The sequence below is a fragment of the Sprattus sprattus genome (assembly GCF_963457725.1).
Source record: "Sprattus sprattus genome assembly, chromosome: 2".
Classification (NCBI taxonomy): Eukaryota; Metazoa; Chordata; class Actinopteri; order Clupeiformes; family Clupeidae; genus Sprattus; species Sprattus sprattus.
The window spans coordinates 51,588,633-51,602,753 of record NC_137921.1 but is presented as its reverse complement, the minus strand read 5'-3'; the positions used below and the strand labels follow the sequence as shown (position 1 = coordinate 51,602,753).

General features: G+C 45.2%; 1 protein-coding gene across 1 annotated transcript in view; it reads right to left on the bottom strand.

Annotated features, from left to right (window-relative positions):
• Window positions 1-2,430: 2,430 nt before the first annotated feature.
• The window catches only part of usp24 (ubiquitin specific peptidase 24), a 49,696-nt gene continuing 38,005 nt past the window's right edge, over window positions 2,431-14,121 (bottom strand). The window contains exons 48-66 of the mRNA XM_080832120.1: window positions 13,673-13,893; window positions 12,771-12,895; window positions 12,377-12,518; window positions 12,026-12,176; window positions 11,732-11,827; window positions 11,542-11,645; window positions 11,308-11,421; window positions 9,861-10,068; window positions 9,559-9,648; window positions 8,980-9,082; window positions 8,396-8,514; window positions 8,137-8,250; window positions 7,951-8,016; window positions 7,668-7,734; window positions 7,360-7,438; window positions 7,078-7,153; window positions 6,856-6,942; window positions 6,585-6,695; window positions 2,431-6,412 (exon numbers count right to left, since the gene is read on the bottom strand). Coding sequence (XP_080688246.1) covers window positions 6,350-6,412; window positions 6,585-6,695; window positions 6,856-6,942; window positions 7,078-7,153; window positions 7,360-7,438; window positions 7,668-7,734; window positions 7,951-8,016; window positions 8,137-8,250; window positions 8,396-8,514; window positions 8,980-9,082; window positions 9,559-9,648; window positions 9,861-10,068; window positions 11,308-11,421; window positions 11,542-11,645; window positions 11,732-11,827; window positions 12,026-12,176; window positions 12,377-12,518; window positions 12,771-12,895; window positions 13,673-13,893 — 2,136 coding nt within the window. The 3' untranslated portion in view covers window positions 2,431-6,349. The remainder of the gene's footprint in view (window positions 6,413-6,584; window positions 6,696-6,855; window positions 6,943-7,077; window positions 7,154-7,359; window positions 7,439-7,667; window positions 7,735-7,950; window positions 8,017-8,136; window positions 8,251-8,395; window positions 8,515-8,979; window positions 9,083-9,558; window positions 9,649-9,860; window positions 10,069-11,307; window positions 11,422-11,541; window positions 11,646-11,731; window positions 11,828-12,025; window positions 12,177-12,376; window positions 12,519-12,770; window positions 12,896-13,672; window positions 13,894-14,121) is intronic.

The window sequence follows — 14,121 nt, the reverse complement described above, 5'->3', positions numbered from 1 at the left end:
GAACCCGCCTGCAGTCGGGTCAGATACACATACTGCACACACTACACTCCTCTCTTTGCATGCATTAATGCTCCTTTCCTTTGCCAAGAAGACACTTGTCGATGCTGCATGCTGTATGGCAAGACTGGAGTCTTTTATTATGGGCATCAGAGTGCAGAGAATATAGAATGAATACATTATGAACTTTTTTTTTAAGTAAAAATCTGGTCATGCCAGTCAACTGTACAAGATGTTTTTTTTTGTTTGTGTCAGACATGAATTAGTATACAAGGCAAGTACAGTGGGGAAAATAAGTATTTGAACCCCTGCCGACTTCGCAAGTTTGGCCACTTGCAAAGAAATGTGTGATCTAGAATTGTAATGGTAGTGTATTTTAACAGTGAGAAACAGAATATCAACAAAAAAATCCAGAAAACTGCATTTTATAAGATTTATGACTTTATTTGCATTTGATGCAAAAAATAAGTATTTGAACCCCCAAGCAAACAGCAATAATCCTGGCTCCCAATGGCCACTTATGTGCCCAAAAAGCACACAGATTAGTCCTCATTAGGTCTAACAAGGTATACCTGATCTCAACTGATGACCTGTATAAAAGAAACCTGTCCAAAGAATCATACTTCACACCTTCAACCTCACCACCATGGGCAAGACCAAAGAGCTGTCCAAGGACGTCAGAGATAAGATTGTAGACCTGCACAAGGCTGGAATGGGCTAAAAAACCACCGGCAAGCAGCTTGCGAGAAGCAGATAACTATTGGTGCGATTATTCATAAATGGAAGCAACACCAAACAACTGTCACCGCTCTAGGTCTGGGGCTCCATGCAAGATATCCCCTCGTGCGGAATCAGTGATCATTCGGAAGGTGCAGAATAACCCCAGAACTACACAGGGGGAGCTTGTGAATGATCTCAAGGCAGCTGGGACCAGAGTCACCAAGAAAACCATTGGCAACACACCACGCCGTCATTTTTTGAAGTACTGCAGCACTCGCAAGGTCCCCCTGCTCAAGGAAGCGCATGTACAGGGCCATCTGAAGTTTACCATTGCACACTTGAATGATTCTAGGGAGGATTGGGAGACAGAATGTGGTCAGATGATACCAAAATCAAGCTCTTTGGCATCAACTCGACTTGCCGTGTTTGACAGGGGGGGGAATGCTGAATATGACCCCAAGAGTACATCATACCCACCATCAAGCATGGCGGTGGAAACATTATGCTTTGGGGCTGTTTCTCTGCCAAGGGTACAGGACGACTCCACCGCATCAAGGGGACTATGGATGGGGCCATGTAACGTGGAATATTGGGCTTGAACCTCATTCCCTCATTCCCTCCCATTGAAAACACAACCTTAAAGATTTGGAGAGGATCTGGAAAGAGGAGTGGACCAAAATCCCTCCTGAGATGTTTGTAAACCTGGTGACCAACTACAAGAAACGTCTGACGTCTGTGCTTGCCAATAAGGGTTATTCCACCAAGTACTAAGTCATTTTTGTCAGTCAGTTTTGGGGGTTCAAATACTTATTTTTTGCATCAAATGCAAATAAAGTCATAAATGTTATAAAATGCATTTTTCTGGATTTTTTTGTTGATATTCTGTTTCTCACTGTTAATATACACCTACCATTACAATTATAGATCACACATTTCTTTGCAAGTGGCCAAACTTGTGAAATCGCAAGGGGTTCAAATACTTATTTTCCCCACTGTAGACTTGAAATGATGATGAATCAAGAAGGAGAAGTATAAGTGAATATATCCTTAGGATCCATGAAGGAATCTCCAAACCTGTTCACATTCACTGCTTCCCTTCTTCCTAGTTTGGGGTTCTGGGCTGGTGAAGTTCACTTACAACACACCTGTAACTGTTGTAGTCCACCAGGTTCTCCCAGGATTTGCTTTGTACCAAGTTTTGAAACAAAAATAAAATGTGCCATTACATACGCAGAAACCCCATACAGACTTTCTCTGTTTCTTTTCTGGACTGATTCTCCTAATGCTGGGTACTTATGTTCATTTAATTTCCAAGGAAAGGGATATGCAGCATATTCTTTGGAACTTTTTTTTTTTGCATACAGAACTGGCAGATTTACCAGACCTTTAAATACTTCCCATTGCTTGTGGTTCAGTGGCAGAATATTACTCACCATTCCATTAACGTGAAACATATTCTGAAACGTTGCACTTTGAAGAAAGAGCTTGGTAAAGATTCCTGTGTCATATATGAATGCTGCTTTATGAACATGATGACGTTTTTGTGTCATATATGCATGCAAGGGAATGCTTAAATTAATAATATGTATATTTGTTGTAACTGTAGGCCTACTTCCTACCTCCGTACATTAAAACGTTGTTCTTAAATGGTCTCTGCCCTTTTTTTAATGTCCAAAAGAACACATTTCAGCGTTGACAAAAACTCCATGTGTAAAAGGTTGTGCATTCCAGTTTTATTTCTTTTTATATCAAATATTCCCATAATCAAACTCTGATGTACAAATTAAAACGCGGTTTTAACATGCATTAACAGAATTGACACTTCAGAACCTACAGACTTCCAGCATACACGAGGATGCTCAAAGCTGAAGAACTAAAGCATTGAATAAAAACCCGTATCGGCCTCCACCCCCTCCCCTAACCCTTCACCCGAATTTAAAAAAAAAATCCAGGACCCACCGGAACCCTTGGGAGAACTACAGGCGCAAAAGGGTCATACAAGAAGAACAAAAAACAATAAAGCAAGCAGTAGAGAGGCAACCGATTTAGGGCTTTAGCGCTTTTGTTGTGACCGTCTTCCGTCTCACCACAGATCAGTGGGTCAGCAGTTTCGGCTTGTCCAGAGTCTCCACCGAGCCTAACTGGGCACGGCAGGTCGGGGAGGAACACCTAGTCCTTGGCACACTTTTTGAACTTGGCTCAGACAGACGAGAGCTTCGGCGCTGCAGTCGACGCAGGCTAGACTCTGACCACGCGATAAGAACGCAGCAGGTTAGGGGTGTCTCTCTGAGTGTGAAAAAGGGGAAATGTTATGTGCGTGTGTGTCAGAGGAAAAAATGAAAACGATAATGTGCCTTTTTGTCAAGGCACAGCAGTAGTGAACTCTGAGCTTTGAAACTAAATGTAGGCTACTGTCAGCTATCAGAAAGCCACGGATGGGCAACGAAAGGAAAATACAAAAATAAAGTCTGACGATTTTCATAGGTGGATATATATATATATAAAAAAAGATCTCCCATCTAACGTGCCGAAGGTCACAGGAAGCAATATTAATAATGTTTTTGCAGTGTAGGATGAAGTACAAGAAAGTGCTTTCTGTCAGGGAGGGTGAAGGGACAAGCATCTTGGTTGCAGTCAACACACAACTGTTTTTGCGACTCGGTGGAGGTTGTATAGAGCTATAGGCCTCCATATAGCTCGAAAGGCAATAGCCTACAGGCCAAGGTAACCGTCCTCTTAAGCTTGTCCAATACAAATCAGAAACCATTCCGACTTTCTTAAATGGTGAGTCCTGCCAAATAGCTGTTTGTCCAGGAGCTATGTACACTCATCGTGATTGTTTCAAGGGTAGGTGATTTCGTGTGTCAGTATAACGCCACTGTATGATACCCTGAATACGAGGTAACTCACACATACATTCACTGATACACATGCGACAGCGAGGCAGCAAGAGAAGGGGACAACAAACAAAAACACATTCACTGGTAAGAGGCAGACACACAAACACGCTTTTCAAACGAGGTTCATTACAGCACAAGATCAATTCTACTTTTCTCCTTCAACAGCTACTCCTTCCAGAGGATTCATGAGTTCGATTAGTCAAGACAAAACCTGTTCAATGTTGTTCATTCTGGGGAGAGCTCATACATATTTTATTGTATGTCCTTGCACTTAACACTTGAAAGTGATGGAGATAAAGCGAGGTACTAGCCTTCTGTTTGCCAAATCAACAACAACATGAGTCACCCTTTCCTGGAGAGAAGGAAAAGGTAACTCGTTTCTATCAGCAAGTGCTAATGACTCACGATCGTTGGCACTCAACAGTCTGTGGCAATGTTCTTCTAACGCTAATCTTGTAATAGGTAATCATGTTTTTACAAAGTGTGACGAGCTAGGTGGTGGTGGTGGGGTGTGTGTGTTTAGAGTATGTGTAGGTTAGGGAGGCCCAAGAACTCAGGTGGAGCTGTGGCGCGGTGGTGTTCTGGGGTAAAGGCACTTGAGGGCTCGGTGGATAGCACTCGGGGTGGATGCTGAGGCCTTGTCTACCCTCTCCCTCTCCATACTGCGCATTATAAGGCAGAAAACAAATAAATAACTAAAATAAAAAATAAACGTCAAGTAAGCTGTAAAAAGCAAATCAATTGGCAAATCCACCACCCCTGAATAATACACAAAAGTTAAAGCTCATGGCAGTATGTGTGTGTGTGTGTGTGTGTGTGAGAGTGTGTGTGCACATGCACACTTGTGAACTCTGATATGATTACCACTTGTCCTTCTCAGTACAAAATGTCATCTCTGCATTGGCCAGAGAATGCCCTGTGCAATGAGTGTGTGTGTGTGTGCCAGGGAATGCCCTGTGCGATGAGAACTGGAGTAAGAGGCTTGTTGATGTTTAAGATGAAGTCACAACATAAAGTCATGAAGCACAGCATGAAACGCAGCTCCTTCTTTGTGTATGTACGTGGAAGTGTGTGTGTGTGGTTTGCTGCATGTAGAGGGTCTTCTGTGATAAGACTAAAAACAAAATAAATCCATCCAGAGCGACTCGAACATGTGGTTTTGTTGCTGTGAGAAGTGAAGTGGGTGGGATGAAGGGTACCTAAACTGACATCCATGTTTCTGCTCTCCTAATAGAAGCACTCTGACCAACTCTACTCCCTTTGCCAAGCCAATGCAAGGCATGAGAGATGCAAAACCTCCCTCTGTTGTTCCACCGACAGTGCAAGGCATGAAAACAGAAAAAGAAAACCTTTCGATGACTGAATCAAGCCATTCCATCAATGTGAAAAAAAAAAATAACTCAAACTTGAGGAAAAAAAAAAAAGTCAGTCCACAGAAGTCCATGTCACTGCTCGTATTTCTGGAAGGTTTTCTCCAACACTTCGAGCTCCAGCACTGGTGGGAAATATGGGGGAAAGGGACCATAACGGCATAGTTCAATCAGTCTCAGGATTTTTTTAATAGTTTGTTGGGATATTTCATTTTTTTTTGCTTATTTCTACCCCTGACCTAACTGTAATGGGGACTTCTTGCATTGCTTTCAGCCACCAACCATTGGTGGCCCATTGTTTTCCTATGTGACGCGTGTAGTTGTGTTGGTGGCTTTGCTTGGGTACTCTGGTGAGCGCAAGAGCTACAAGGCCAGTCTAAGAGGGGTTGAAACCAAACTAAGCAGAGAGCAACTGGAAAGGGCTTCAAAACCACACTGGGATCATTAAAGAAGAAGAAAAAGATATATGTGTGTGGCCACCCATTCCTATTTGCTGCCTTTCTTTTGACAATAAAGTGCATTAAACAAATACCAGGTTGAAAAAAGGAAAAAAACATAAAAAAAACAACTAAATAAACAAAACAAAAAGCTTTGCTATATTGTTGTACTTTTGCAAGACACCAGTTAAGTTCCCCCCTATAGAAAGGGACTAAGCAGCACCTCATGACTTTTGAACAGACACTCAAAGGAGCGTTAGGTTACTTTATAAAATATGATATATTTTTTTTTTTACATCGGAAATTACCCCTGTGTAATATCTTTACATTATCGTGAATAGGATCTGCTTAATTACATTGGCGAATGTGCGCAGACTTGCCGTTTTTAAAAAGAAGCCCCTCAACAGCATGGTTTCATCCAGTAGTTCTAGTGTGAGATTTAAAAGGACAGAAGAAGGAACTAGAGCTGATTTCATTGGTGTTCTACTGAATGCTTTTTGCTTGGAAAAAAAAAAAAAAAAAACTTGTAGTCCACAAATGGCCAGGTATAGTGATTGGTGATTAGTCTGATCCAGCACAGCATTGTGTCTGTTGGTGTTGACCGCTTTGGGTCGAAATCTCCAGCATCACTGGGTCAAAATCTCCAGCATCACTGGGTCGAAATCTCCAGCATCACTGGGTCGAAATCTCCAGCATCACCAGGGAAACAGAATTTCAGTGTTCTGATTGGCTGTGTTGCTTTGTCTGCTTTCTCCTTTTTTTAATCTTTTTTTTTTTTCCGCCTGCTGCTGGTGCTCAAGCGCAGTCTTTTGATTGGCTACTTGAAGCCACAATGTCTCTCCATTGGAGGGATTGTTTATGTTTCTTTTCTTTACCTCTTTGCTTTTGAAAAAATCAACACACCCCCAAACACTCAGGAAAACAGTTAGGGGTCGACGTCCTCTAAATCACTCTTCGAGTCACCCAACATCATAGGAGACTCTGAGCCCTGCAGAAATAAAGATCACTTGGTTATGAACCGAGTCCAACTTAATTGTGTCTGTTATTTTGATTAATCAACCAACAGTGAATAAAGGCATCATAAACATTTGTAGTACTTCTAATCATGCTCTTATAGCATTACTGTGGGCCAAACTGTGTGAAACCCCCTGCAGATGTACCTGTCTGAGGCTTCGGTCTGGGTTCTCATTGGCTGGGCTGCCATCGGAGCCGTTACTGCTGCCTGACTGCTCCTTCTCATTCAGGAGTGCCGTGGCGTAGGCCAGCGTGTCCTGCGCGCACACACACACACACACACACACACACACACACGCACACATTAATAAAGAGTGTAAATAAGTAACAAAATATATTTACAAACATTTCAGACTCATTTGTGGATGGAAAGTTAATTTGCATGCAGAGGGGACAGTAATGAGTTCCAAGACTGACCTGTGCAGAAATGGTGCGCTGGAAGGTTTTGGCAGTGGATGTCTCATTGGAGACGTTACTCTGAGGGGTCCAGTAATGCTCAGACATCTGCAGAACAACAGGAGAAAGAGAAAACAGTCAGGACTAGCGATGGCCATCACTACAGAAGAATGGAATCTGCGTAGCCATTGGTGCATGTTGGCATGTAAAGCAAGAGACAGCGGGGAAGGTTCCTTGTCTGACCTTTTTCTGCAGCCACTGTACCGCCCAGCTCCAGTGACCAGACAGCTCCTTGAAATATTCTTTTGCAGGAGCACACCTAAAACACAAGCACGCGCACACATTAAAACGCACACAAACACACACAGTAAAACACAAACAAACTCACAGTAAAACGCAAACAAACTCACAGTAAAACACAAACACACACAGTTAAAAGCACATGCACACACAGTAAAACACTGCCGATACTGTGAAATAGTCTACTGCAATGGTGTATCCGATGAAGTGGATCATACTGCTTACTTCTGGGCCAGAGTAATCAGGAACTTGACACACTGGTAGCAGCGGCTGCTGTCCACATTGTTGCTCTGATGCATCAGTGCTGAGAGGAGAAAACAGGGAAACGGGCATGCTGGGACATCAGTCAAACTTGGTCGACTACTACATACACGTTGAAGGAGGCCAGGTAGCTTTTGTTAAAAGCCAAAGCTATTTGGAGCTTTTTTTCCCTAGCTTATGAAATGTGTTAGAGTTGTATTCTACAAACTCAGAGGTGAAAAGCATCTCAGAGAGAAGGCAAGACATGTAAAGATACAAGTCCTTCTACGTACCCAGCAGCCCTTTCTCAGATTCAAATGCAAACTTCAGTCTTCGGGCCTGTAAGGGATCCTCCACCATCTGAGAAACACATCAAATATAGAACACTGAGTTTATCAGATCATACATGCGCAAAATGTCATAGTACACCAAAAACACCCAAAAAATAAATTACGATTATAAACATGTACATATAAATATTCATGTAGGTTTTATCGCTGTTTATCATCGTTGTGTGTATTATACGGTGCAGACATAGCACCTTATAGCTGAGTGTTAAAATGTAGCAGCACTGACCAGAATCTCCAGAAGCATTTGAAAGACATTCTTGAGCTCGTGAGGAGGGGCCGTCTCCAGCTGGTTCTGGAATCACAGACAAAAAACACTGCACTCAGGCACGGCCAATCAATCGGGTAATGACTGGTAACATAACACTCTCTGAACGAACGGCAAGAGATGAGTTGTAGTCAGTGGCCAGCGTACCTTGAGAAGCTGCAGCACTCCCAGAGAGAAAGGCTCATTACAGAAGCAGCAATATGTGATCATGTCAATGAGGGAGGACAGGGGACCGGACAGCTCCCGCATGGCAAACATCACCTAGACACACACACACACGCACACACACACACACACAATGAAAGACAGAAATGCTCAGTTTATAATTTGATTCAACCTCTACACTACATATTTTTCTCTTTAATATGGGTTTGGGTGTGTTGGTGTGAGAGGCAGGTGAGGTTACCTCCAACAGGTACGGTTGTCCCTCAGGTTTGAAGAGTAGAGTGTTGATGTCTGGGTGGAGGGGGAGGAGGGTGGAAGAACTGGGGCAATTGGGCGAGGTATACTTAAACACACCTGGCGCTGAAAGTTAAGAGAGACCGTGTTAAAACAAACACAGACACACACATACACTTTCTCCACCGCATGACTGCACGCACACACACATAAACTTTCCCCACCACATGACTGCGCACAGACAAACACACACACTTTCCCAACCACATGGCTGCACACACACACGCACGTCTTTGTAAATGATATTATGGCATTCATCACATGATGGTTTAAAACAACAGAAATAAGGAAACAACGCAGTGAAATTCACACACACACACACACACACACACACACACACACACACACACACACACACACACACACACACACACACACACACACACACACACACACACACACACACACACACACACACACACACACACACACACACACACACACACACACAGCTGAACCAAGCACTGGGTCAACCTCAGCACTGAGGCCTGCTTCACCTCCCCTGCCCCCCTGGAGCGCCTCAGCACTCACCGTCGGTTCTGTGAGAGTCCAGGTCCGTGTGTAGCACCACCAGGGCCAGTGTGTTGTGAAGGTGCAGGAACTCGCGGGCCTGGGCCGAGCTCCAGCGCCGGTTCTGCCAGACGAAACAAGGTTACAATTCACCCGACTCTTATTGCTACCCTTCACTTGGTGAGACAGACAGTACAAAGATACACACTACATTGGACTACACTATTTTACTGTAAGTAACTGTTACATCAAAATGTAGTTTGATATTAGGCAAATAACAGACACAAATGAGTCACTTTTATGTCAGTTTTTGTGGAGCAGCACTTGTCGCCTGGACTATAAATGGGCCTTTACACTGAACCAGAGAAAACAAAAAAAAAACATCTTTAAGTGTCTTTAAGAACAATACTGAACACTACACGACATTGGCACATATTACACAACCCATCAAGTATGACAAAATACTTTGTTGTGTTTTAGATCCATATCTTAAATAAATGCATCAGAAGAACTGTCCATCCCTGCATGTACTGCTGAGAGGCTACATTGGGAGATAACTGTGTGGCGTGCTTCTTGTCTCTGTAGCGCCCCCTGCTGTACCTGGTTGTTCTGGCGGTTGGGTCCCAGCAGGAAGATGAGCACACGCCGGTAGGCAGCATGTTTTAGCAGCAGCTGACAGGGTTCACAGCCCTGCACACATAAACACACATATCTAATTAACCAAACTAGGACCAACAATCAAACTAGGGTATTCAGTCCCAAATAAGTCAACACCAGTTTTACAGAATTTACATTTGATCTTTAGTTGAATGAAGAAAAACCTCAACATTGTTTTGTTCTAGCACTTTCTATTAAGGTAGTTGCGTCATCCAAACAGTATGGTAAGTTAGCAGAAGTCTTACCCTTTGGGCAAAGGTGCTGAAAAGGGAGAAGTACTGGGAGCAGTTCTTGCAGTTCTCCGGCACATCCTTGTCCAGGAGGGAGAGCAGCATGTCCAGAAGGCAGTCCAGGCCCGGGTCCTTGAAGTGCAGGGCGCTCTCCAGCGTCTTCTCCAGGAGGTTGGCCACCACCACCCGCACCTCCCGCACACTGCTCTCCAGCAGGCAGATCCTGGGAGGATCACACACACACACACACACACACACACACACACACACACACACACACACACACACACGTTAACGTTAATACATTCATCGAGGCTGTGGCACACCTGGTCTTTCCAGCAGGTAGAGCAAGGTCATGGGTTCCATTCCCATAGAACTAATTTAGAGAAGTATGTATGTGTACACATTACAGTTCTGTAAGTTGCACTGGATAGAAAGAATGAAGTTGGTGAAATGTTAATAATAAAACCAAACAAAAACTACATCATTTGTACATTCAAGCTGACACAATTGTTTTAATTTTATCTAAGCAAGGACTGAACTGAACTGTTACTAGGAATGCCCATGGCAGTAACAGAAGCACTACAGTGAGCGTGCAGAGAGATCATCTGCAGTCGCCAGCTCCAGAGTGGAAAACCACTTCTGCTACTATTGTTTCATTCCTCCGGGTGGGATTGCTGCTGCTGTTGCGAAGGCCACCCAGAAAGACAGCAGGAGTGTGTTTGTGTGCATGTGAGTCTGTGTGTGTGTGTGTGTGTGTGTCTGTAAGTGAGTGTGTGGGGGGGTGTCAGGCTCGTAAAAATCCCTCCTCCACATTCCCTGGCCTTGACACAGGCATGGCGTGATCGGAGGGCAGCCCCAACGTTCGATCTCCATAAGCCAATCAGAAAACAAGGAGCAACAGACCCCCACCAGCCCCCCACCACCTCCACCCGCCTCTCGCCTGCATGTGTCCTTGGTGAGGTGTTGGCTGGTTGGGATTTAATTTTCAGGTTGTGCTGCCATCCCTGGCTCTAGATGTTTACATTCAAGGGCCAAGGCCCACTTACAGAAGCTTCAGCCAATGGGAGCTCAGGAGCGCCGCCACACCCACACCCCACACAGGCCCTAACGATTTAACGCTTTGTGGCTGGGCAAGACAGCTCACCTCAACTCAAGGGGAGGGGCAGTTGCCCCCACATTACTACAGTGGGATGATTGTGGGTTTCGTAGGGTCGTGGGTTCAGATGTGTGCATGAGTGTGTGTTTGATGGTTGTGTGTGTGTGTGTGTGGGTGTGCTTCTATAAGACTGCTCTCAACGACAACCATATCTTGACATCTTGTAACAGAGACAAAAGTGTGATAAACGTTGCCCATAGTGTCATGTCACAACAATGGCTTTTATGTAACACAGAACTGAACTGAAGCGAGTCGGCTGTGACGCCAGCAGCACGGAGGAATGTTCCAGAAAGCACCACTCACTTGATGATCTCCCGGCCCTCTGGCCCCACCAGGTACTGCACCATCCACTGGCACGCCTCGCTGCTCTTGGACAGCAGCACCTCCACTGTGGCGATCCACTCCTCAGTGTCAGACCTGGGGGCAGGCAAGAGGAGAAGTATGGGTCAGTCCCTCTCTGCCAGCCAGCAGCACACAGATCTTCATCGCAACACTCCACAGTGCTGCCATCAATGTTTGTTTGGATGCTGTAGCTACCTGAGTTTCTTTTTGGTGCGCAGGTAGGTGTGGAGGAGGAACTGGACAGCCAGCTGCAGGCTGCCAGTCGCCATGGCCTGGTATGAAGGGTGTTTCAGCTTGGTCTGCGGGCGTGAAAGTGTGACGTTAACAGTGATTCTGCGCTGAGAACACACGATAATAAAGAAGTCACTAAGCGGCGGTTTCTTACGGCGTTGACGGAGGCCAGGGACAGGGTGAAGTTGAAGTAGTCGGGGTTGTAGACGTCTCTGTTCTTCATGAACCTCAGGTTCTCATCCCTCACCATCTGTAAGCGGCAGACACAGAACACAGGCTTAGTCTTGCAGACAATAAAGCCACTGTGAAGCGTGAGATTAATGCCACCGAATTCTCTTGCATTCTCAGACTGAAATAAATAGCTGCGAATAAGCTAATTAGCTGCACAATCGTTCCTGGAGTATTAATATGAGTGATACCAGGGTGACTGTGGTGAGCGGTGAAGTACCTGGTAGATCCAAGCGGGCATCTTCTCCACAAACAGTCCCTTCTTCTCTCCCTTCCTCACCAGGCGAGTCAGGAGGGTCAGGCGGTCGTTGTTGGCCCTGGGGGGCCGTGGGGAGGACTGGGGGGAGATCTCAGGGGACGAGGGGGCCGACCTGGGAGAAAGATAGCATTCATGTTGTTATAAAAAAACTATAGGAAAGCCTCAATTCATCCAACGTATTGCCTAAAGTTCATTATCAGCTAAACACAATCGGTATTTATGTTGTTATGATTGATCATCTGAACCGGACACTGGAGGTAGGTGGAAGTTGTAATCCATGCACCACAACAGGAAGTGATGCAAGGCACTTACAGGGAGAGGTCCTCGGCTTCCTGTCTCATGACGCTGACTCGGCTCTTCTTGGGTAGAACCGGGGAGTTCTGGTCCGAGATGCGCTGGTAGAAGAGCATGTAGGCATTCCAGTATCGCCTCCGCACGTCCGGGTACGGGTTAGCTGCATGGGAGAAGCACAGCGCTGGAGTTAGGACAGGCCTGATGCCTTCTTCACAAACAAACACTCACCTATCTAGAATAGAGGACGGTCAATTAGAACTGCTATAAAGGGTTCATGGTTGAGGAGGTATGTTGCTCTTACAGCAAGGAATGGCAATAACTACACAGGGAAAGGCTTTGGCAGATGTCAAGGCTCTTGGTTATGCCTCACTGTTTTAAGATGAAGGGAGAAAGAGAGAGAAGGCAGACTTACACTGGTCATACACTTTGGGCCGGTACTCTCCTCCAAAGCACTCGTACTCCAGGGTCTCGTCATTCATGTCAAACTCCTCCACTACGTTATCGTTGAACTTGTACCAGCGTCCTCGAGCACAGCCCCTAACAGTCGACAAAGAGAGCAGGGGAGAAAAGAGAGAGAAACAGATCAGGAGACAGAGGAGGTGAAAGTACCATAAGAAGTAGTGGAGCAGTATTTGGTAGTGGGGATAGGCCCAAAAGTGGAGCTCAGGCTTGCAGAGAGTTTCCATCCACATTCCTGCATTCATAAGATGCCTGCTTGGTTTTTCTCCCTCTTTTAGGATTTTTTTCCTTCTTTTTTTTTTAAAGAGTGGTGTGGCGTGCTAGACATCTGGAGTTGGTTTGATGGTTTAGGTGTTGCAGACCTTCCATAAAAACTGATGCCAAAATTAGAGTTGGTACCCCTTAACACACACGGCCTACATAAAGATGCATGCCAAGCAGGGGTATAAAATAAATAAATAAATAAAAACACCTCACACCAGCGTTCCACTCCCTCCCCCATCCTTTCTTTACCTTAACTGATAGATTGTATTCTTAGTCAAGTTAAATATATAATAACAGTTCAGTGACAGACAAACTGAAAATACTTTCATTTTAATTTAACGTCACCAGAAGATCTGCCTGCGTTTGAAGAAAGCAGTATGGTACGATAAATCCTGCTGTTTGACGACCATAACAATGTCCCATGGCAAGTCATGGCTAGTAACTGGTAAGCTAGTAACTGGTTGAGCATTGGCCTGTGTACAGTACAGAACCACTCATCGTGGTCATTCACAGATTCTAAAACACAAATCTCGCCATGAGCCAGTCAGTAGTGTGCCGCGTGTCGAGCTAAGAGACCAGTGTGAGGCTCACCGGCGGTCCTTGATGAAGGAGTAGTAGTGGCCGGCGTGGGCCTGACCGCTGTGCACCACCACGCCCACCAGCTCGTAGTTCTCTGAGATGGTGACCTTCTTCCGCGGAGACGAGCCGCCGGAGGCCTCGCCACCGCGCCCGTTCTCGCCGTGGTCCGCACTGGAGTCCTGCCGGGCCATGCCGGACACTGTGTATGGCTCCATGTTCAAAACCCAAGGGAACTGGAGGCAGAAACAGAGAGAGAAAGAGGGACACCCACAATTAGAACAACTCTTACTACTATCAACAACACAGAAGTTGCTAGAAGCCTTTGAAGTTATTTGAATCATTTTGAATAATTGAAGGGAATTCCTGTTTTTTTAGAAACTAGGTCACAGCGCTGTGGAAATCCTCAAGGATGTCAGCAGCATACACAGCCACATTCTCCACATTAAGGCCAAGGCCTGAAG